The sequence below is a fragment of the Neltuma alba genome, unplaced genomic scaffold (assembly GCF_004799145.2).
Source record: "Neltuma alba isolate B1F8T4 unplaced genomic scaffold, ASM479914v2 tig00010201_pilon, whole genome shotgun sequence".
Taxonomy (NCBI): Eukaryota; Viridiplantae; Streptophyta; class Magnoliopsida; order Fabales; family Fabaceae; genus Neltuma; species Neltuma alba.
In genome coordinates this window covers 219,494-242,696 of record NW_021635138.1, presented here as the reverse complement: position 1 = coordinate 242,696, position 23,203 = coordinate 219,494, and the positions used below count along the sequence as shown (strand labels likewise).

The window sequence follows — 23,203 nt, the reverse complement described above, 5'->3', positions numbered from 1 at the left end:
GATAGGCAAAGGAGATCTAGGAGGACATGACACAAGATGAAACAACATGGAAAAGGGAAGACAATATAAAGAGCAATTAATTAAAGCCTTTCATCTAGGGTATATGTAAATTTCAAGGACGAAATTTATTTAAGGGGGAGGAAATTTCACATCCCATCGAATTTAACATTGATAGAAGGGATAAAAATTTAAGTCAAGGGCCAATACGAAAGGTAGATAAAAATTTCACATCCCTGCACAAGGTTCATCCTTTCTCCCTATTGTGTAAGTTTCCTTTCTTCTTTTCTTTCCTATACTCTTTCTTGTTCTGGTTTCCTATTTTGTTTAGGTTTTCTTAGTTTTTCTCTTTTGTTCCTTTATCGTCTCAGATTCATATTGCATAGCACTTAGGCTATCTATTGATTCATAGTGTATTTTGTATTTCTGTGATTCCTTTGTTAAATTGTGAAAGTTTTTAGTTATTTGAAAACCCGTGAATCAATGGATAGCCATTTGCTATTGCCTAGGCTGTTAATTTTGTTTTTGCAGGGGTAGTTTATTTGCTATCTGGTTTATGTGTGTTTAGAGTGTTTTGTGTGTGCTATGTTCCAGGAATATGCCCCGTACCAAGAACGTCGCACCTATTTCTGAATCTAATTTTGGGGATGAATATAGCTTCGAAGAGCTTTATGAAAAAATAGACCAGAGACCTCTCCTTAAAGAGTGACCCTTCCCCTTAGACCCCTTAGACAATTCTTTTGTTCGACAACTCCAAGCATCCCAACTAACTGGTTTGGTCCAACAGTGTTCCATAGGTAATGACACCTTTATTTACCATTTCTATACTTATGCCTGATTTTATAGCTTTATGATCATTGATTTTTGTAATGTCCGTGTTTACCGTTCCTTTACCTCTGATAACATTTGCTATCATCACCATCTTCCACCTTATCACTATTACCGTTATGCATAATATAAACACAACTATCCCTTTGACGCTGTGGTCCAAACCCTTGTCATGAAGGTGTAACTTGGCATCACCCCTGCACCATAAAACTCTATCTCAAGCAGTCTGAATTCTAGCCAAAGGCTCATCCTTGGCTGCATTTGGTTTGCAATAACATCCTACCTACCACCCACCTTACTAACGTCCCTAAGTGCCAAGCCTTATACATCTACCTCCTCATGACTAGCCAATCATTCGATTTAGCTGACACCATTTACTCAGCCCTCCATCATGCCATCAATACCTCCAAACTCACTAACAGAATCATTTTTCTATACCTCATCACTGACCTTTTCTACGCTGCCAATGTCCCTGAGTATGACAATGATAATTTCTTTGAGCTAGCCCCTTTTCTAAAATATGACGGCCTTAAACAGCCTGTCATTGGCCTACCCTTGGCTATTCAACCTATCTTTGAAGTTAGAGCAGCTCTTATAGTCGGTGTACCAGCCTTGGAAGGCTAAGAGGGCTAGCAAGGACAAGAAGGCCAGGAAGCCCTTGAACCTGTTACTTTAGACACCTTGGCTGATGCTATTGATGAGCTCGCTGAGCATGTGCACCAGTGGCACGTCATACTCCTCTAAGAGATGAGGCAACATAAGGATCGAGATGTTCTCTATAATCAACACTAGTGTTACTTACCATCGTGTGGATGCTCTGATTACTGATCATTTGAACTTCCTCCTGCCCCTCGAGGAGGATGAGCCACAGAGCAGAGCCGAGACATTTGGAGCAGGCACTTTTGGTACAGGACTATCTGGGTCTGGGGCAGATGACCTTGTGATGTAGCAGTAGTTTTTATGTGTTTACTTTGTTTGTTGTTTTTATTTTATTCTATGAGTCAGAGTTGCTGGATACTTTTTAAGCTTCTCAGTGTTTACAATTGCTGTGCACTTACCTTGATGGATGCTGGTTTAATTGGTTATATTTTCCTGTTATCGTTACACTTGTTTTGATCCCCTTCTCTATTTCACTTGTCCCTTTTGTTTTGCCCGTACTCTGTCACCCTTCTCCCTCCTCTTTGTTAATTCAATGTGTTATGCTTCAATTTAAAATTAGACTTCACAACTTCCAGTTCACTAGTTGATTGGTTTGAATGTACCGGTTTAAACACTAAAGACAATGTTGTGTTTAAGTATGGGGGAGGGATCTCTATTTTGGATTTCAACAAATGTTTCTTTATACATCTATTTTGGCTCCTTAGGTGCTTTAGAACTAATCAATTGTGTGCATTTTTAAACTTATTGAACTTAGTTTCCAGAAAAGTTTGAAATTGCATTGCATTTTTCCATTCTGTTCACAGTACTGCCTACTTTCGTCGCAACAAACTTTGGTTTTGCTACGGCAAGATGCTCCATTTTCCATTATTTTGCTTCTCGGCCATACTTCGCCGCGGCCAACTTATGGTTTTGCTGCGACGAAGCAGGCTTGTTACCAGGTCTTTCCTTCGGCCACTGTTCGTCACGGCATACTTCTTCTTTTGCCCTGATAAGGGCCCTTATATTAAAAAAAATTTTTTTTAACAAAAATCCTAAATGCTTTGTAATTACACTGTTTTCTTTCCTTCCCATCAGTAATTCTCCTTATTTAGATTCTTAATACTCCTGCATTTTAAAAATTATTAGAATATTAAAATTCTACGTGTGCTTTTAGAAAACTATCCATGCTTTTAAATGATGGTTGATCCTAGCTAAATCATTCCCACTGTTTTCAACAAAAAAGTAAATGAGGTTGCACTTTGAAAGTAGGATTATGCGTTTTTAAACCTTGGGATTGATTAATCGAGATGCTAGCCTTGTTGGAAGGATATTTGGGCCTAAATTTGTTAAATTGTGTGAATCTGTTTAATTTCATATCTTTTTAGAACTTGTTTTAGTTCTTAATCGAAGCTTGATGGATCATATATTGTAAGCATGATAGAGGCATTCATTGCAAAACCTTATTACCTAAACACAAGCCTAAACACTTTACCATTGCCAAACCCTTTGAACCATCCCTTTGAGTACATGCATACAAGTTAAATATAAGTACTCTATTTTCAGTTTATATATATAAAAAAATGTTAGATGAAAAGCCAAAGAAAGAAGTTAAAAAAAAAAAAGAGATACATATATTTTTAACCTTATATTCATATTTTGGTAGTTTGAATAAATGGTAAAAAGGGATTGTTGATCTTTAAAGAGTCAGAATCCCATCTTCAAATCCTTTATGCTTGATCCTTAGTGAGAATAATTGTTATGTGTTGTACCCAATTCTTCTTTCTCTTTTCTTCCATCTGGTTTATTTAGCCTTCACTAACCATTACAATCCCTAACCTCTTGATTTGCAATTTGTGGTTCTTGTGGTGGAGAGGTAGAATTATCACAAGCTTATGGTAGAGATTGAACTAAGAAGATTTAGAGTGAAATAGTCCCAAGACAAGTGAGTTGAGAGCTAAACACATACCCTTGAGATAAATCTCTTTTGCTCAATCTTTTGGATTAAATACTTATAGTGTTTATTTTCCTAGCGTGGCTTTGTTTTACTGTTGTCAATCTTCGTGGGGATATCTTACTAATTTTCTACTCTCATCTTTAAGCATGTTGGTATTTCTCATTGCACTTATACCTTTTGAATAATTTTTGTGGGCTTTGTCCAAGAGTACAAAGGTCTAAGTGTAGGGGACTTTGATTGAATTCAAATTGTTTATGTTATTTGATGGCATTTTCTAGGTTTTTGTTACACTTTTTGGCTCATTTTGATGATAGTTGTGCTTATTTGAGTTCGAGAGTCATTGTTTTTGAGTTAGTGGTGTTTGAGGGTAAAATTGTCATATTTATTCATTAATTGCATTTAGTTGATTTTTGGGACAATCGATACTTTAAACCATTGCTTTTTATTTCAGGACACTTAAGAATTAGGGCCAAGAGTAAAGACTAAGGAAGTGCAACACATATGATGCAACAACAACATCTCTGCCAGGTTTCGCCGCGACCAACTCATGCCTTTACTGCAGTGAAGCTAGGAGTTCCACCTAAAGACTTCTCAGGGAAAATTCACCGCAGCGAATCCACATCATCAAGCAAAAGACCTCTCAGGAATGGATCACAGCAGCGAAGCCATACTTTTGCCATAACGAACTCTTTGAATCAACAACCTAGATCTGAACCATTTTCAAAAATTTTACCCACCTACTCATACAAATCGACCTAGTATACCTCATTATCAGTTAAGAAACCCTATTTTGGGGTAAGTGACAGGATTTACTGAATAGATAGCCTCCATTTTTTGTCCTCTGTCATCCCTCTCTCATCTAACCATAATTTCTTCCATTCTCCACTATCAATTCTCCACCATGGGTAGCTCAGATTCATTCCCAGCTGAGAAGCTTCAGAGTTTTATGTGTGGCTAGGTGTTTTTCTTCCTCTTGAAGGTGTAGTAATGGCTGGAGTTCAATGAGCTAAAAAGGGCAGTAGTTTAATCCTAATTCAGCTATGAATTTATGAATTTCTAGGCTTACGATTTGTAATTTGTAGTTGAACTACTTGATTATAGTTGTAATCAGTTTTAGATATCCATTTTGTGTGGAGGATTGGTTAATGTAGACCTTTGAGCTTAAATATATGTAGTATCATATATGTCCATTCATGATCTTTTGATTCTCTCTACTCCTATATGGTTGTGTTTTGATATTAAGTTGATTTTGATTACATTTGACTTGTTGCATCAATCAATCTTCCTATACACACTAAGAGCACTTAACAGGATCTTGGGAAATGGAGTCCCATTGCTTAAGATCCTGGACTTAAAGAGTACTTTAAGGTTTACTATTTTGAAAATTAATGATTCCTACTCCCATATAAATCAATCTCAAACTATGACAGCCTGAGCATACTTTTAAGAGGATTCTATCATTGTTCGATCATTTATTTTTCATCATTCCATTTCTTACATCCCTAAAATCCAAAAACATTTTTTTACCATTCAGTTTAATTCACTTAATGTTTTCAAAAAAATCAAAACCCCCCTTTTTATGTTCTGTTTGCATTGCATGGCATTCAAGTTAGCTTAGGTCCATTCCTTTAGGCTCCGATTAAGCAAAACGACTCGGGGTTGTACCCTATAGTGCAATCATTAGATAAAATTTTGATTTAACCTCTAAGGGCGAGAAAAGGTTATGAATTAGTCATCTTTTTAGGCCATCCCAAACCATTTATAGGCCCCATATTGAGCCTAAATAAGGCTCAATTTTGTGTAGATTCTGGACCCTTCAATTTAATTGGATTTAAGTCCAATTTCATTCAAAATATTAGTAGGAAAGTTTTGAAGGCTGGATACTTGTCATGATCTAAAAATTAGGGCATTGGATGGTAGCCACATGGCCATTTTGCTGGCCAAATTCTTCCATAGATAAAAGGGAGAGGTCAGATTTATTTCTATATAAATATGCCCTTATATTACTTGAAATTCAGCCAAAAGAGAAAGACATAAGGGAGGTGCTGTCAAACTAAATTCTTGACCTTGAAAGAGAGCTTCTAACTGTGCAAATTAAGGAAAAAGTGTCTAGCTTTGATCAAGGATTGATTGAGGTAAGTTTGAGTCTTGTTTTGGTTGAATTTAAAGCTTATTTTGGTTGAAATTTTAAGTTGTCTTCAAGGGTAATATGTTGTTCAATTTCAATTGACATGAAGAATGATTAGGGAAGGATAGAAGCCATGAATTAAGGGTTGGAACTATATGTTTAATTGATGTTTGGAAGAAAACCAAGATAGGGGTCTTAATGGTTCAATTCGGCCAATACTTGTTCTTGGGGTAAGAGTTTGTTTTTATGTGTTTTGATGATTCTAATGAGTTTGAAAGGTGTTTTTGTGTAGGGAAACACCAAGAGAAAGTATTTGAAATCATTGGAACCAAAAATAGAATTTTTAGAATATATACTACCCTATTTGGCCAAGCTTAAATGAAAAGGAAGGAGTTTGATTTTCATAAATCTGAATTGATATTTGGATTCTACATGAAAATTTCTGTAGCAATGGACCAAGAGCTTAATAGAAACAAAGAGAGAGTAATTATGTCAAAAATCAAGGAAAAAAGGGTTTAATTGAGTTTAATGTCAAGTATTAGTGTTTTTGCTTGAATTATTGATGAATTGGAGTGTGTTTATGCATGAATTGATAGGCATTGTACAAGAGAACAAGAAGAAACCCAAAGGAGTTGAAAAGGCCAAATTGGTTCAAGTATAAAAGAGGTAGCTTTGGATCTAATTTGATAGTTTTTCTTGCTTACTTAATGTGTGTGTTGCTTGCTTTATGTTTTTATGAATTGATTAATTTATACTATGGTATGGAATGCTCTTTGATATTGTTATGCTTTGGCCAAATGCATATTGATATGAAATATGAATATGTACTAATTTCCTTGATGGAATAATGTGTTATTCATGGTATTGGAATTGATTATTATGCATTGTAACATGTCACATTTTATGGAGCTTGATTAACATGATAATAATGATTCATTGCTACTAAGATTTCTATAAAATCTCACCCCCCCTCAATGTATAAACAATAATAGGAACCCCAAGTGGTGTTGGGAAGGGCAAGGAGAAAGGATTGGAAGTCATATTGGAAGAAGATTATGCTTAATGTCATTAAAGTTATGATTTGTAAATTATTATGAGTTATGTATTATTGCAAACTATGTTAGAATATTATATTAATGATTATTGATGATTTATCTATGAGAAATTGACTAAGGAATTATGGTTATGCGTGTGTTATATGATTGGAAAAGCTAGATGAAAGGAAAAGAAAAAGCAAGAATTGAATGAAAAATGGATAAAGTTGACTTTTTGGGAGTAAAGTTTGACCAATGTGATTTTGGGCAATTGGATAAATGTGAATCTAAAATTTGGCATCCTTATAGATCTCATTTTTTGCATTAAAAAATTTGGATTTTCGTACAGAAAGTTATGCCTTTTCAAAGTTGGGCATAAAACCTGGAAAATTAAAAAATGACTAAATGAACAGTACCGCTTTGAATGAAATCTAGGATTGATGCATGAGATCTAGATACCAATGAGTATTTTTTCTTTAAAGAGCATGCCAAGAGCTTTTCATAGAACCTAAAACCACTTTGTCTTGATTTTTCTACGATTAGTTATGACTTTTCAAATTTGGCCCAAATTGCTGTGAACAATGTATGGAAATTTGAAAATGAAAATTGTGAAATTAAAATTTTCTCATACTTAAGGGTCATATAATGACCTTAAGTGGTTCCAATTATTATATTATGAGGTAATAAAGGAGGTATGACGCATTGTTCTTGAATTCTCCTCCATGATCGATCCTAATTGACACAATAGAAATACCTTTCTCATTTTGGACCTTTTTCTTTTTTACAAAAACAATGAACGCACTAAGTGTCTCGTCTTTATAGGAAAGAAACAGAGTCCAGGTGAATCTTCAATGGTTATCAACTATCGCAAGAGTATATAAGTTTCCACCAAAACTCTTGACTCTTGACAGACCAACCAAATCCATGTGAAGCATTTGGAGTGGTCTCTTAGTTGAGACTATCTTCTTTGATTTAAATAAGAACTTTGTTTGTTTACCCTTCTGACAAGCATAAAAGATAATATCATGTTCAAATTGAATTTTTGGTAAACCAATAACTAAATCCCTTTTTGTTAATTTTGAAAGTTGATTTATATTAACATAAGCAAGACATTTATGCCAAAGCCAACTTTCTTCATTCTTACTAACAAAGCAGTTTGAGAGAGTTTAGAATCAATTTGAATAGTATAGTAGTTACAATCCCTTGGAGCTCTTAGCTTTACATTCAATTCTTCCTTTTTGAGTGCCAAGTCATCTTTACTGATAATTAGGCATTCTTTTGAATCGAATATCACCCAGTTGTTTTGGTTAATACTCTAATTGACACTAAGCAGGTTGTGACATAAACTTTTGACGTAGTACACGCCTTTGACTTTCATTCCTTTGTCACTTCCTATTTCTCTGATTCCAGTAATTCTTCTAGATTAATTTCCATTAAAGCTCACTTTGCCACCTTCTGGAGCTTTCGCTACCGATGTACCACTTGTTTATTCCGAATACTTTAAGACATACCTGCAGCAAAGAAATCACATTTTAGGTACCCATGCCTTCTTGGGTCCTCTTTGGTTAGTTTGGTTTGTTCGTCGTACATATGTACCTTTGGGCACCTATTTCAATGTCCTGTAGGTTCCTTTCTTCTTGTGATGATGAGAAGAAGTTGTATGACCCTTACAGTTGCAGTAAGAACATAATGCAAAAGGATTAGAAGAATGAATAAAGTTTCTAAAGAATGTCAAATATGATCATTCACCACTTTTCTTCGTTTCCTTACTTCTATCCTAAGTAGGATCATACCCTATTTCGGATTTGTCCATCATACACCATTAAGCTCTCAATATTACTTTGAGCATTCCACTACCTTTTGTGAACTTCTCTTTGCTTTTGGTGAGTTCCTCGGTTTTCTTCTTGCTCTGCTCACATTCTGTATAGGTTGGTGGTGTAGCTTCTTTCTGTTTCACTTGTTCCTCAAGAATCTTTATCTTTTTTTTTGGAGCTTACCAACTCCTTAGTTATTCTTACTAATTCTAAATATAAAGCATTATATTCATATTGTAATTCATCATAAGAAGGTTCAGAAAGGATTAACTCATCAGTCTCTAAATCATCATCTTCTTGTGCTACAAGACAGATGTTGGCCATTTCCTCATCCTCACTATCATCTTCCTCGGATGAGCTATCTCCCCAGATTGAAGTGACAAAGGCTTTCTTCTTTCTAAATTTTTCTTTCTTTTTGTCTTTTTCTTTTGACTTAGACAGTTGTGGACATTTGCTTTGATATGGCCTGGCTTTTTGTATTCGAAACATATTATTAGATCTTTGGGCTTAATTTAAGATGTGGAGGCCTTTTGCTTTGAGTGGAACATTTTTCTGCCTCTATTTTATAGAACTTCTTAAATTTCCTGATTATAAGACCTATTTCCTCATCCTCTTCATCATCATCTTCACTTTCTTGAGCTTTAAGAGCAATGCCTTTACTATTTTGCTCATTCATCTCTTTCTTGTATTTCTGCTTGCTCTTGTACTCTGTCAAACTTCTAAATAATGCAGCGATTGAGACAATTGATTCTCCTTTTGTTTCCTCAATTGTTGTCACCTTTGGTTCCCATTCTTTTGTGAGTCCACCAACTATCTTTCTAACTTGATCTTCCTGACTTTATTTCTTCTCGAAGGTAGTTAGGTGGTTGATAAGATGTGAGAATCTTACTTTCATGTCTCGGATGCTTTCTCCATCTTTCATTATGAAGAGTTCAAACTCTGTGGTAAGAGTGTTTATTTTGCTCTGTTTCACTCTGCTTGTTCCTTCATGAGCAATCTCTAGAGCTTCCTATATTTCTTTAGCTATTTCTAGGCTTGAAACACAAAAGTACTCTCTTTGGCTTAATACACAGGTCAACATATTAGTGGCTTTGTCGTTCAATAGCACGAGCCTTTTGTTTTCTTTGTCGAACTCTCTTAGGCTTTTAGGAATTTGTTGGTTATCCACGGTTTTCATTGGAACGTTGTTCCTATGCTTTATTACATCCCATAAGCCTTATTCCATTGCTTTGATGAAAATCTTCATTCTCATCTTCCAAAATGTAAAGTTTTCTCTATTGAGGCCCGGTGGTTTTGACGTTGAGCATCCTTTGGGTAGCATACTATCTCTAAAATCTGCCATTAGATCTCTCTTTAGATGGTTAAGTCTCAGATGAAGAGGCTTGCTCTGATACCAACTATTAGTTGTAGCTTCACCCAAGAGGGGGTGAATTGGGTGATATATAAAAATTTAACTAAATAAAATAACTGAATAGATAAAACAGTGGAGATGAGTTTGGAAAGTTTCACCGAAGAATGATGATGCAAGAGTTTATACTGGTTCAGTATAAACCTCTTGACCTATGTCCAGTCCTCAGAGCACCTCTGAGATTTCCATTAAGTCTCTATTGAACGGGCTCTTGTTGCCTCAATACAACAATTGAATCTTTCAATCACTCCTCTTACTATTCGTAAGGTTACAATGCCCTCAAGAGTCCACACTCTTGAGTTACTCTTAGAATCTGAGGAAAGAAAGATATAACAAACTCTCTCAGAGTATATAAGTAATAAATACTGAAGTTCGGTGAAATAGAGTATTGAATGCAATAGTAAATTTTAGCATACAGTAGCTCGTGTATTCAATACTTCATTCAATGCTCTTTGCGCCTTTTATAGTTGGAGTATTTCAGTTATCTATTAGACTAAAGAGCTTCTAGCCGTCAGAAGATCGCTTATGTGTGTTCAGTAGTTACAACGGTAGTTCACCATTAATGCTTCTGACACAGTAGGATAAGGCTACAATACATTTGTTGTGCTTTGTAATCTGCAGAAGTCTCTTGGCACAAGTAAGTTTTCTTGTTCAAGCAAATATAAATGAGTTAACAGAAAAGGTGATTATTCTTAATATTTATACAACAGATGTGGAGCATAGAATCAATCATCAGTTACTTAGAAAGAAAAAGGAACTCACTTGATCGATGTCTTCATTGATAATCCCTTGATTGATCATATTATTGATTAACTAACAAAGAGATAGATTCAACAAATATATGCATTTATCGAGTAAATTATAGATCAAACAATGATAGAACAAGTGGTTGATAAATGGTGAAATATAACTAAAGTGACTTTATAAATGGAAATACTTTTGAGTTTTGTACAAAGTTTATTTCCTCCTAATTTGTATGCCTTCGTATCTTTCCAAAAGAAAAATATATGATTGAAGAAGGCTGAAAAAAGCTTTAAAACAAAATGGAAATATGTTTTATGAATGATTATCTTGAAGTACTAGCTTGAGTAATCAATTGATGTATTGGTCGAATAGATAATCGATAATCACTTTATTGATCATCTTATTGATAATTCAAAGTTATTTTGAAAGTATTTTTTAAAGTATAATGATTGAATACTTCATTGATAAAGAGGTTGATGGAATAAGTGATTTGAAAAGCAGTTCAAAGAGTACTTTGACAGTTATGCACAAAGATAAGCTGATGATCGATTAATAATTAATCGATTAAGTGATCGATTAATAACTGCAAAAAGCTTAATTTAGAAAATAACTCAATAATACTTTGATCGGATAAGTTATATGAAAAGAATGCAAAAAGATATGATGATGATCGATCATATTATCGATAAAAGAATGATTAATTAACTGATCGATAATTGATTGTGTAAACCCTGTTTTGTGTTCTAGCAGAGAGCAATTTGATGGAACACATTATCGATAATATGATGGATAATACATAAACTATTTAACACAGTACTTGAGTCAAGGAGGCTTACCAAATTATCTGAGTCATCATTGATAATGACTTAATCAATAAGGTGATCGATAATTCTTCTGTTATAAGTTAGGAAGTTCATACCTTTTTCCTAACAACCTATCAATTAACCATTCATCGATCCAGTGATCGATAAACTCCTGAAACATCTTATATTCATCCAGTGTTATCAATGATTGATCAATTGATTGATTAACACATTTAAATAATAGTATTTGATTCAAAATGAACTAATAGTTATCTGATACAAGTTCAATTAACTATTGATTGAACACTTGATTGATTAAATTAATAATTATTTGATTATCATCAAAACCTTCAAAACCTTTAAAACCTTTAAATCTTCACCTTGTTTTAGAGCTTGATCTTGTATGGGATCACTTGGCCTTTCTCTCTCCTTCTTCTTTCTCTCTATAGAATTCATTTTGCAAGAGTTCTCCCATGGTTTCCTTGAGTTCGGATAAAATGAGAGGACGGAAGGGGTATTTATAGAGTTTAAGAATAAATCTTAACCATTAATCTTGAAAATAGGTGGCTTAATCTTGACTGTCCATTTTTCCTCTTTGTATTTGATAAGTCTCATTATTTGCATATATTTCTAGCCCTAAACTCATGCTTTTGCCATTTATATTTGCATACTTTGGGTATAATTAGCTTTCATTGTGCATAAGAGTTGGTGAAAGGAATTATGAGGTTTTGTAGGTGTTTTTGCATGTTTTTATATGATTTTATATGTGTGTACTTTTGATCCCTGTTTTGGTGTGAATTTCAGGGAGTTTCACTAGCATTTTTCGCCATTCTATCTGAGGCGCCATGGCGGATATGGGAAAGAGCCACGGCGGATTTCCAAAGGCGCTCTTGGTCACAGGCGCCACGGCGAATGATCAGAGGCGCCACGACGGATCAAAGTTTACATGGAGCTCAGGATCACTAATTGAAACAACATCGTATAGGCTAGGCGCCGCGGCGGATGACGGAAAACTTCAAATTTAAATACAGAGTCGTGCACTAAAACGGGGGGACCCAGATTCAGTTCTTCACTCTCTCCAGTCACCGATTTTCTTGTTCTCTCCGCCTTCTCTCAATTCTCTCTTCCATTTTCTTCCAAATCCATCATTTTCCACCGATCATCTATGAATCTTTCATTGATTCTTGCTGTTTCTACTCCAATTCAGAGTATGAGTAGCTGAATTTCCAAGTTCTCCTAGCAATGAAGCTGACCTGAGTTCATAGAGCTGAACAGGAAGTCGTTTCAGATCTAGTTTCTAATTTCTATTCTATGATTCATTTGTATCAGTTGAACATTTGTGCTTAGAATGAAAGTTGAGTGATTAGATTTATGTTTCTTGGAATTTAGATCTGATTGAACATTCAGATGTGAGTTGTGTCCTTTGATTCAGTTGAATAGAGGATTCTCTGTTGATTTGTAGATCTAATTCATTTTTACTTGGACTGTTATTCGGTAATTCTGAAATTTGATTGAATGAATTGATGATTCACACTTGTGATCATCCTTAGAGAATTGCAACTTGCTTCTTAAGTGTTATTGTCAATTGATTTTTTGATTTTCCGTCTCTACAGAGCAAGACAATGAATCTAGTAAGATAGTTGTTTTTGATCTGTGTTTAGAGAGATTTGAGCAGTAGCTGAATCTATCCATTTAATTGACATTAAGAGACTCCAAATTATAAGACTTGAACAAGGAAGGATGGATAAATTGCTAGGGGAACTACTATCTCTTATCTGAATCTCTTTTGCATTTTAGACTTTTTCTTACTGTTACTTTTCATTGGATTTGTTTCTTGCTTCAATTTCTCTTTTCTGAAAGTCAAGCTTTTACCTTGGTAATTTGATAATTAAAGTGAATTGTTAAGAATTGAATTACAACTTAAGGCTCCTTGAGAAGAATGACCTAGGTATTGCCTCACTTGCTGCATTTCCCTAGTAAAATTTTGATCACCTAGCGACAAAATTTATCAGTATTATGGTGACAAGTGTCCTTATGACATCATGCTTATATTATCAAGCCACATGTTTTTAATCCAACCGTACACGTGTCTTGCATCTGATTGTACATGTGTCTTACATCTAATCGTACATGTGTCTCTTCCATCTAACAGTATACTTGCCTCTTCCATGTCCATTCATCATTTTGACATTAAAATAAGGAAAAAAATTAATATAAAATTCATGCAAAATATAGCCCTTAGGCATTCTTTCACCTGTCTTGTCATTCTACACTGTATCAAGTACTTTTTAAGGACCACTAGGACATGTTCTAGCATCCTTTTCTCACCTTAAATAAGCCCACATGGCCTTATATAACATGCCTAAAGAGAAAGTGATATTCTTCTCTTGTTCTTCCATTAAATAATTAATAATATTTATTTTAGAGTGAACTTGATCAAATTCTTTCCACCGATCCATGATTCCAAGAATCTGTCTTTGGGTACCAATATTGTTTATTCATCACAGGGAATTTCTCTAATTTTTCTTAAGTCAAAAGTCAACATCTAGACATTTGACTTTGACTTTTTTCGGATAGTGTATAAATAAGCTTTAAATTCTATTAAAGCCAACCTCTTCGCTTTCTAGAGACAAAATTATTTTTAAAACCTATGATAATTCCTCAAGTATTTTCTCCCATTTCTTCCAATTATTTGAGGCCTCTCTATATTTTAAATAATTTAATTTTTGTTAATATTCAAAATTAGCTGAAACCCCTTAGAATTCCACAAATTCCTTCCAGGGGTATTTTCCTCATTTTCAGCCTCACCTTTGGACCTCATTCCTATTTTTTTGGAATTTTTCTAAAGTACTCAGGCCAACTTCTCATCTCTGCCTTTTTTGGCCCAAAATTTTGCAAAATTTGCATTAAGGTCTCTGCTCGGGTTTAGTCTCAGGAATCCTCTTATTAAGGTTCCTAAAGCAATCTTTAATGCTTAATTACCTCAACTCCTTATAATGGACCCCAGACATCACATACAGGCCTTAACATGCCATTTATGATTCTTTGGGATTTTTTTGAATTTTCAGGCATAATTTTCATCTTTCCCCTTATATGCCTGAAATTTGCAAAATTATGATTTTGCTTCTAGGTTGGCTTAACTTATAATTCACCTCCTTGAGGCTTCCAACATAATCTTTGGCCTAGATTTATCTCTATTTCTCATTCTTGGGCTTCAAGACTTCACTAGAGTCTCTAATTTTTTCTCTTCTCAGTCCCAGAAAATTTTTGCTTTTACAATTTGGTCCCTAAGAATCCTTCTGGTCCTCTAAGAAACCTCTGGGACCTCTGCTAAAAGGAATTTGATAGTGTGTCCATTTCAAGCTAATTCTAATACTTTTAGGCCCAAAATTCATGATGTGACAATAGAATAAAAGAATAATTGAGTAAGAGGAAGCCAATAGAGAGTATTATCATATACTATGAGAGTAAATTAATTTATAAAGTGCTTAGACCTCAAATATTCAGAACAAATTTGTGCAAATAACGTGTTATGAAAATAAGGTAATGTAAACAAAATTACATAAATGAGTGAGACAAGAGAAAATTGTAGAGAAGGAGAGGGTGTATTCTTATTCACTTGGATGTACCAATTGTGTGTTACATAGTCCTCTATATATAGGAATTTGGCCTCGTCAAGAGTAACATAAAATAAATGAAAAATTAATTCCCATGAGTGCACAATTTGTAACCTTTACGTTATGGAATGAAAACTCCTAAAAACCATTAATTGGAGAGGTTATAAAGTGGAAAATATGAAAGGCCAGAGATTAAAGGGGTTTATGGGCATTCATATAATTTAATATTTATAACAGTTTTTCTATACTAGTAAAATAATTACTAAGATGGAAGAGGACATGCGATTTTGAAAAGAGGAGCAGGCGGTGGCTGCTGGGTATGTGAAGAAGACAACAATAATACTAGGAAGACAAGGGGTTGTCGAAGTATGTGGCTGGAGATGGAAGATGATATAATAATGAGGGTTTTTCTTATGTTTTAATTTGGGCTCTCATATTTAACAAGAAAAAACTATAATATTTTTTAATTAGTATTTTTTAATTTTTTATGATATTTCTCTACTACTATATACACACATCTATATACCACCTCTTATCATAAATATAAGAGCTAGTTGACTAATTTGAGTATATTAAAGAAATAAGTTAAGTTAGTTATTTGTAATAAATATGTGTTGTCTTTTTTAAAATGTCTTTGAACTATATTGGGAAAAAAATAAATATGAGAAACAAAATAGATTGAGATTTTATATCTAAGGCCAAAATTAAAATCAAACAAACTCTTATATTAAAAATCGGAGGTAGTATTACATCACAAGAAATTTTGAAAAAAAAAACATAGGGAAAATTGCAATTAGGTCCCACCCAAGGAAATTAAATACACAAAGGTCCCTTGAAATCATGAAATTATTCTGAAATCCCAATGAATTTTTTTGCAATAAATTTTATTTGTTTAATTACCAAATTACCTTCTTTTTTTTTTTAAAGTTTGCATTGACAACTGAAAGAGTAGTGATTGACAACACATTTTTCTCAGCATATCACATCTTAAGTTGTCAAACCAGCCACGATAGTTATCAATCCTTGCACCCCAAGTTGTCAATTACTGCTCTTTCAGTTGTCAATGCAAACTTAAAAAAAAAAAAGGTAATTTGGTAATTAAACAAATAAATTTATTGCAAAAAGGTCCCTTGGGACTTCAAAATAATTTCATGATTTCAAAGAACCTTTTTGTATTTAATTTCCTTAGATGGGATCTAATTGCAATTCTCTCAAAAACATATTAAAGTTAAAAAAATAGCATGTCAATATTAATAAAATTATTATTTAAAATATATATAAATAATTTTATCATAATTAAGTGTTGAAATAGACTTTTGAGATTCTGATTAATTAATAAACATATTTTGATCCATATAAAAATATTTTATCATATAAAAAATAAAATAAGAATAAAATTATCCATATAAATATTTCTTCCTTTCTCTCCCTTTCTGAACCAAATAAAGTAACATTAAAATCTCTACTCTTCCTTCCCTTTCATTAAAATCTCTTCTTTCTCTTTCTCTTTCTCTTCTTCTACTAAAATCCCTTCCCTTCTCTTAAGTTGAACCAATCACAGAAAAAACATATACCCCCGGGGGTTTTAAAAAACTCCAACCAAACACGGTCTTGCATGGGCCCATTGGCTAATCTGCAAGTTTTTAAGGAAGCTCAAAGCAATGTTTTAGAAGCGAGGAAGGTTTAGCGTCGACGAACATGCGCTCCGTACCTGGTCAAGCTAGCTCGTCGTCAGATGCTGTCCGCCGTTGTCGGCCCTGCGTGGTTGTTCACGGGCAAGTATTGAAAAAGGTTTAAATCCTAGGGCCTTGCCTACTTCCAAAATCAGGTGAGATTGATTTTGTTCAATCTGTCTTTAAATTTATTCCCTGCCTCATCTGTTCATTGCGTTGTTGTCAACCCTATGTCGGATGCTGTTGTTCCTTTTCTTATTTTGCTTCAATGTTTTCATTTTAATTTAGCTTTGAATCTCGTCGGATAGTCGTTTGAATAGAGACTGGGTTTATTTTTTTGTCCAAAAGTAAAAAATTACTAGTTTTTCCTTCACTGGCATGAAGTATTTCTGCCCTCTTCATTTTGATTACTAGCGGCTTATATGCTTTGGATTGTTTTGTTGTACAATGTTGGATTTGTTGTGTATTGGCATTCTGTTTATTAACCTCTATATTATCATCTACTTAGAAGATTCTCGAGCTATTTGTGAGTCATAATCTAGTAAATGACTTGGCGCTTGGAGGAGTTGCCTGAATCAATTCGCTCACTAAGGCATCTTCCAAGTATCTGGGACAATTAAAAGGATATTTTATCAACTATTCATATTTAAAAGATTTCAGCAGAGGTGCATCTGCCCTGCCTAAGTGTAATATGGGCCCGCCTATGCCACTGATTGGGGTTAATTGCCACTATGCCTTAAAAAAAAAAAAAAATTTGTGTTATGCAGCAGCAGCGGCGAGCCTTATCCCACTGTATTTTATGCGAGTCATCATAAAGTGGTGCGTGGTTGTTTAATTGGATTTTCATACTATTTCCAAAATGTAATTGTATATATAATTTCTTATATTCTTTTTAGTTGTCGATTGTCAATGTCTTTTGACTTATGTTTTCTAGAGATCAAATAATCAATTATTTACAATATTGAGGAAGTTGGTTGAATATGCAAAGAACAGACAAAGAATGTAGCATGAAGCAATTAATTTTCCCTGCAAATGTCATTACATTATATTTACCATTGGCATGATTCATGATTTGGTGAGTCAAAGGATATGAGTTTGATGGTTTCTTGACTTTGTAATTATCCTTCAACAGGTGGTGATTCTCTGACTACGTAATTTTGGTGCTGGATAGCCATTGCTAGTTTTCCTCAAATGGTAATGGAAGCGACAACAATTCTCTCCCACTCCAAGACAGCCCCTTTTGGCTTATCTGTTGTTGGCAATGAGCATTCTTTGAAACCTTTCAACCAATATTTCCGTGACCATGCTGTTGCCAATAATAGTTTTCAGCGCCACTCAAAATTAAATCTTAATGGTTTTCCGTTGAGTTGCACTTTTTATCCAAACCCTTCATCTGCAGTACCAAAACTAAGAAAAAGGATTAACTCGTTATCTTCTACCAGATGCTCAGTTTCGAGTAATGCCAATTCTGAATCACATGGTCCAATCCTGCAGTGCTTGACAAATCTTTCCTTTGATTCAATAAAGTCAACCCTGCTACAATTTACTCCCATTGACATTGTAAAGTGGTCTGGGATATTATCTGTCATAATTGCAGCCTCAAAATGGATTCTGAATGCACTATTCAACCCCTTCTTCTGGATGTATTTGAGCTGGACTTGGTTGTTCTGGCCATGGATGGTGGCCCTAGTGGTTGCAGTTTATGGGTTATACAGTTTTTGGAAACATCTTCATGGCGAGGCAACCATGTTTGAACAACTGGCTATAGTTACTTCAGTTTTTACTTGGCTAACCCTTGTCCCTCCTGCGTATTTCAATGGCTACCTTGAAGGTTGGCCTTTTGTCTTGTTCTTTGTCTACCATTACTTCTTTTTCTTCAGTGTTACTGTTCGAAAGCGATTATATGGAGATTATTACATGCGCCCCCACGACCCTAAATGGGATGTGAGCCTGCCCATGTGGAATCGCCTTTTGTTCAGTTTTGGCGTCATGGTTGGCCATTGGCTTGCAGCATTTGAAGGGCCAGAGCTTCACCAAATTCCAGGAGGGTGGAACAATCTTGGTATCTGGACATTAATTATAGTAACTCTGCTGATGCAGTATAATGCCACGTTGTATCTGTCAAAGTATTGTGAAAAAGTGGTTGTACCTACTGCTGTTGTGCAATTTGGACCTTATCGCTGGATCCGTCATCCCATATATTCATCAACTATGCTTCTGTTTGTTACTTACTGCCTTGCCCTTCGAGCACCGTTGAGCCTGCTATTTGTTGTGGTAGTTTGTTTGTTGTACTATAGGCAGAAGGTAATGCAGGAGGAGGCTTTGATGGTTGAGGCTTTTGGGCAGAGGTACACAGAATATGCAAGCAAAGTTAGGTACAGGTTTATTCCTTTTGTTTATTGATGGTTTCCCTGATGCTTGTTAGTTAGCAAAATCTCGTTTGAATGTTCAGATTTAGTTTGAAGTAAAACAGGACTGTGTTGTGGATGTAATGAGTCATAAGGTGTGGCTGTCTGCCTTGTTCTCTGTTTTGTGTCCTAACTTCTTAACCTGCTCAAGTCCGCATCGGCCATTTGGATGATCTTTTGGTTGCAGTACATTGTTATGCACCTTTTCTTCCTTCGTTTTCCCCCTTTTTTTTATTTGGTAGTATTGACTAATACAGATTCAAATATCGTTGGTAGTATTGACTAATACAGAAGGGGGAGATCTTCCAATGTGGTTGCCCCTATTACGGACTAAGACCCAAAAACTTTGGAAGTTATTGGTTAGGAGAGTGGCTTTGTTGGGCTGCAAATGCTATTCGCAAAACAGTTTACTCCAGACCACCTATTGGACAAATAAACTTTGAGAAATCAACTCTACTTCCCCCCCCCCCTTTTGGAATGAAAGGACAAGGGAAAATCCCTTTAAAAGCCAACTTGTCGTGCTATTCATGTAATACCCGGCACTTGGCCATTTGAAAATAGAAAAGAAATGAAACGATTAATCTGCCATATTAAAAAAAGATTTATCAAACAACTAAAAATAAAATCATGAAATAAAAATGATTAAACAAGAAGTTGAAGCACTACTTTGATTGTAAAAGAATTAAACCAAATCGTAGGAGCTTATTTATTATTAGGGGAAAAGAAAAAAGCAAATGTTTCCTGAAGGGTCTATCATGAAAAAAAAAGTGTTCCTAAAATAATCACAAGCATAATTATGTTAGAGAAGTGGAAATCCACTTTAGCATGGTTATAAAAGATCATCCGTTGACTAACAAATTTTTCAACCATTGTGTTTTGGGCACTTTAAAGCTCATAATATAATATTTCCCTGTCAAGCACATAATTAATATTCCATCGACTGTTATTTTCACTAAGGTAAATTCTGATTAACACCTTATTCACATTTGTTTATTGCAATTTTCAAAAGTATATGGATTCACAAGTTTACATGCACAACTTAATGGTCTCAAACCAACTACTAACACTTGTTTCAACAACACTTAATCACTGGCATTAATAGGTTCATTTAATTAGTAGGAATAACCGAAGTATGAGGATGAGTTGTAATGTGACAATATACATCAATTCAACCCAAACTAGACCTAGGAGGTTTTACAAGTCAAGGAATAGCCTGAGCCCCTGAGCCTTTCTTTACAAATCTCTAGAAGAACTTTCTCTTGAAAAAAAAAATGTCAAAGCAAGAGGATGAGATATACAACTTAGTAACTGATAGTTCAACTCATCATACATGTTATGTGCTCGTGAGGTGTCAAGTAGAACAATTAAAATATCAAGGCATTAGAAATATGTTTCACAAATTCCATATCACACAAAACCCCAATTACCCTTTGATTACTCTATAGAACCACCTTATTTTTATGGAGTAGACCCATGGGTTAAGTTACTATCTGTCACATCTCAAATTTTAGGCCTAGAAGCCCACAATTTAGCCTAAAGAAGGTAGGCTACTAAGCCCCTTTGAGCAGAAGTCTCAAAGAGGTGAAAGGAAGCTAGAACGTGGATAGGGACTAAACTGTAAAGTGAAAGTTTCTAAGGGTGAAGTGTAATCAAAGTTAAAGGTTTCAATAAAGTCTCAAGGGCCAAAAAGAAAAAAGAGGTTAGATACAGGTCAAAGGTTAAGTTAGAAGCCTCAAAGAGATGTTTTATGAGGTTGAGCCTAAGTAGAGGGTAAAACCGTAAATTCTGAAAGGCAAAGGCTAAGAGGGATAAAAATGGAAAGTATATAGAAAATTTCAGGAAAATCCCAAAAAATGGGAAATATTATTCTAAGACTCTTTTGTAAAGAGAAATTATCAAAATACCCCTGAAGCAACTAAAATGGAATTTATAAAATTATGACTAGTAAAAAGTACATCATTTGAGGTAGTTATTTGAAATAGCAAGAGATCTAAAAAATGCACGTAAAAATAAGGTTAAGTAGTTGAAAGGTTGTACTAATTTATAAAATTAGTCTTGCTCCTAGAAGGCCAGTGGAATGGCTTTAATAAAAGATAAAGCCAATTATGCCATAAAAAGGGCATGTTAAAGAATAATTTTTAAGTAGGGGCCTACAAGATGAGTTATGGCTTGAGAAAATTTATAGATTTTCTCTAAAGGTGAAAGGAATTTTTGGAGCAAACAGAATAATTTTCAGAGCTTCAGAAAGCTAGAAAGAAACCTCAAAAAACAAGAGCCAAGTAAATAGAAGAAAACATCTAAGGAAAAGACAAAAGTAATGATGGTTCATTAATGCACTAGGTGGAGTAATTATGAATAGAAGGGATTAGGTTGTCATGTGTCAAGCTACCAATAGAGAGGATTTTGACTTTGAAAATCAATTTCATTTGGATTTAATTTAAGGGTGGAAAATGGTTCAAGAAGTTATAAGATTGTGACACCTAAGTATTATAATTTAAGTGAACTTGGAGGGTAATTAGCTATGGCATGGCTTATAAATAGAACCCTTCCCCTCTTGCAAGACCAATATTTTGGCCACCTTGGGGAAACTCTTGCCAATTGGATTCTTGAAGATCAATCAAGAGGAAACCATCTACTTTAATCACATAAGCTTGGATACAAGGTTAGTTTTATGTTCCACATTGTATTTTGCTTTGTATTCTTGTGTTTGATAGTTGAAAAATGTGAAATCCCCTATGGGGAGGTGCTAACCAAAATTTATAAGAGATAGGGGAGGATGATTTTGATGTTAAACATAGTCTAAAGTCATTGGTTATAGCTTGATTCAAGTGGTGTTGTGTTGATATTTGAAAGATTGCTTGATATGGATGTTATGTGATCAATTCGGCCAGTTCAGATTTGGAATCTTAGGATGTGATTTTGGTGATTCTAAGGCTTTGAATGATTTTAAAATTGAAAATGGTATAGGGCAAACCTAAAGCACGAGCTTTGAAAGCATTAGAATCAAAGTTGGAAAGTTAGGGCTTTTAATCCATACTATTCAGCCAACACTGATTTTGGGGAAGGAGTTGGATTTTCATGAATCCAAGTTCATATTTAGATTCCTTAGGCAAAATTGTGTAGGATTGGCCAAAGAGAACAATTTTTACAAAAAGCTAGAACATTAATCCAAAAATTAAGAGAAAGAGGTTAAGTTCAAGAGAACTAGTCTTGAACCTTGTGTAATGTCTTAGTCCTAATGGATTGTATGACCAATGTGGCTATATTTAGGACCTTGGAACATCCAAGAGGATGTTTGACGATATTGACTGAAAGCTCACATGGTTGGGAAGTCAAGGGAACCAAAGGAAAAGCAAGAGGAAAGCTTGAAGTGCAAGGTAGTAAACTTACCTATTGTTATTGCTTGATGTTGTATGCTTGTGTGTTACTATGTACATGTTATTTGAATGTTATTGTGACGTGTTTTGGCTGTTGTAATTGCTATTTATGATGAGTAGATTATGTCTCCATGGCCATGCATAAAAAAAGTAGCTTTGAGCATACTAATATGTCACTAATTAACAAAAGAATAAGCAAGTTGCATGTGATGTATTAGCATCCATCTAGCACGATTAATATGGTATTGTTCACTACTGAGATTCCCCCAAATCTCACCCCTCCCTAACCAGTCAATCAATGTTGGGCAATAATGGCATGAGAAGGAAGGAGAAGAAAGTAGAGAATTATTCATGTTAATGAATGAGATTGTTGATGAATATATAATTCTCCTATTTTGTAAATTATGTTTATGGATGCCCATTTCCACATCTCCTTTATTATCATATTACACATCAATTGGAACCATTATAATCTATTTGCCATAGTTTAAGAATGAAAAATTTCAAGTTCAAAATTTTCCATTTTCGTACTGTTTGTACACTGTTCATAGAATTTTGAGCTAATTTTGAAAATTCATAACTAAATATAGAAAAATAAAAAATTTGAAGCTTGTTATGCCTACTATAAGAGAAAAATACTCATTGGCTTCGTATACATCTGAAATAGAGTCAGAAAATTCGATAAGTTGTACTGTTTATTTGGTAAATTTTCAAATTTCTAATATTTTAGCCAAACTTTGGAAGAGTATATCTCTTATCACAAAACTCCAAATTTAGTG

General features: G+C 34.4%; 1 protein-coding gene across 2 annotated transcripts; it reads left to right on the top strand.

Annotated features, from left to right (window-relative positions):
* Positions 1 to 16,645: 16,645 nt before the first annotated feature.
* Positions 16,646 to 19,258, top strand: LOC114754835 (uncharacterized). Of its 2 annotated transcripts, none has more exons than XM_028943677.1 (2): positions 16,646 to 16,794; positions 17,772 to 19,258. In XM_028943677.1, the coding sequence occupies exon 2, from the start codon at positions 17,831 to 17,833 to the stop codon at positions 19,040 to 19,042; it is 1,212 nt and encodes a 403-aa protein (XP_028799510.1). In that variant the 5' UTR covers positions 16,646 to 16,794; positions 17,772 to 17,830; the 3' UTR covers positions 19,043 to 19,258. The 2 variants fall into 2 exon arrangements, with proteins under 2 accessions (XP_028799510.1, XP_028799511.1); XM_028943678.1 differs by lacking the exon at positions 16,646 to 16,794 and adding an exon at positions 17,403 to 17,458.
* The last annotated feature ends 3,945 nt before the right edge of the window (positions 19,259 to 23,203 follow it).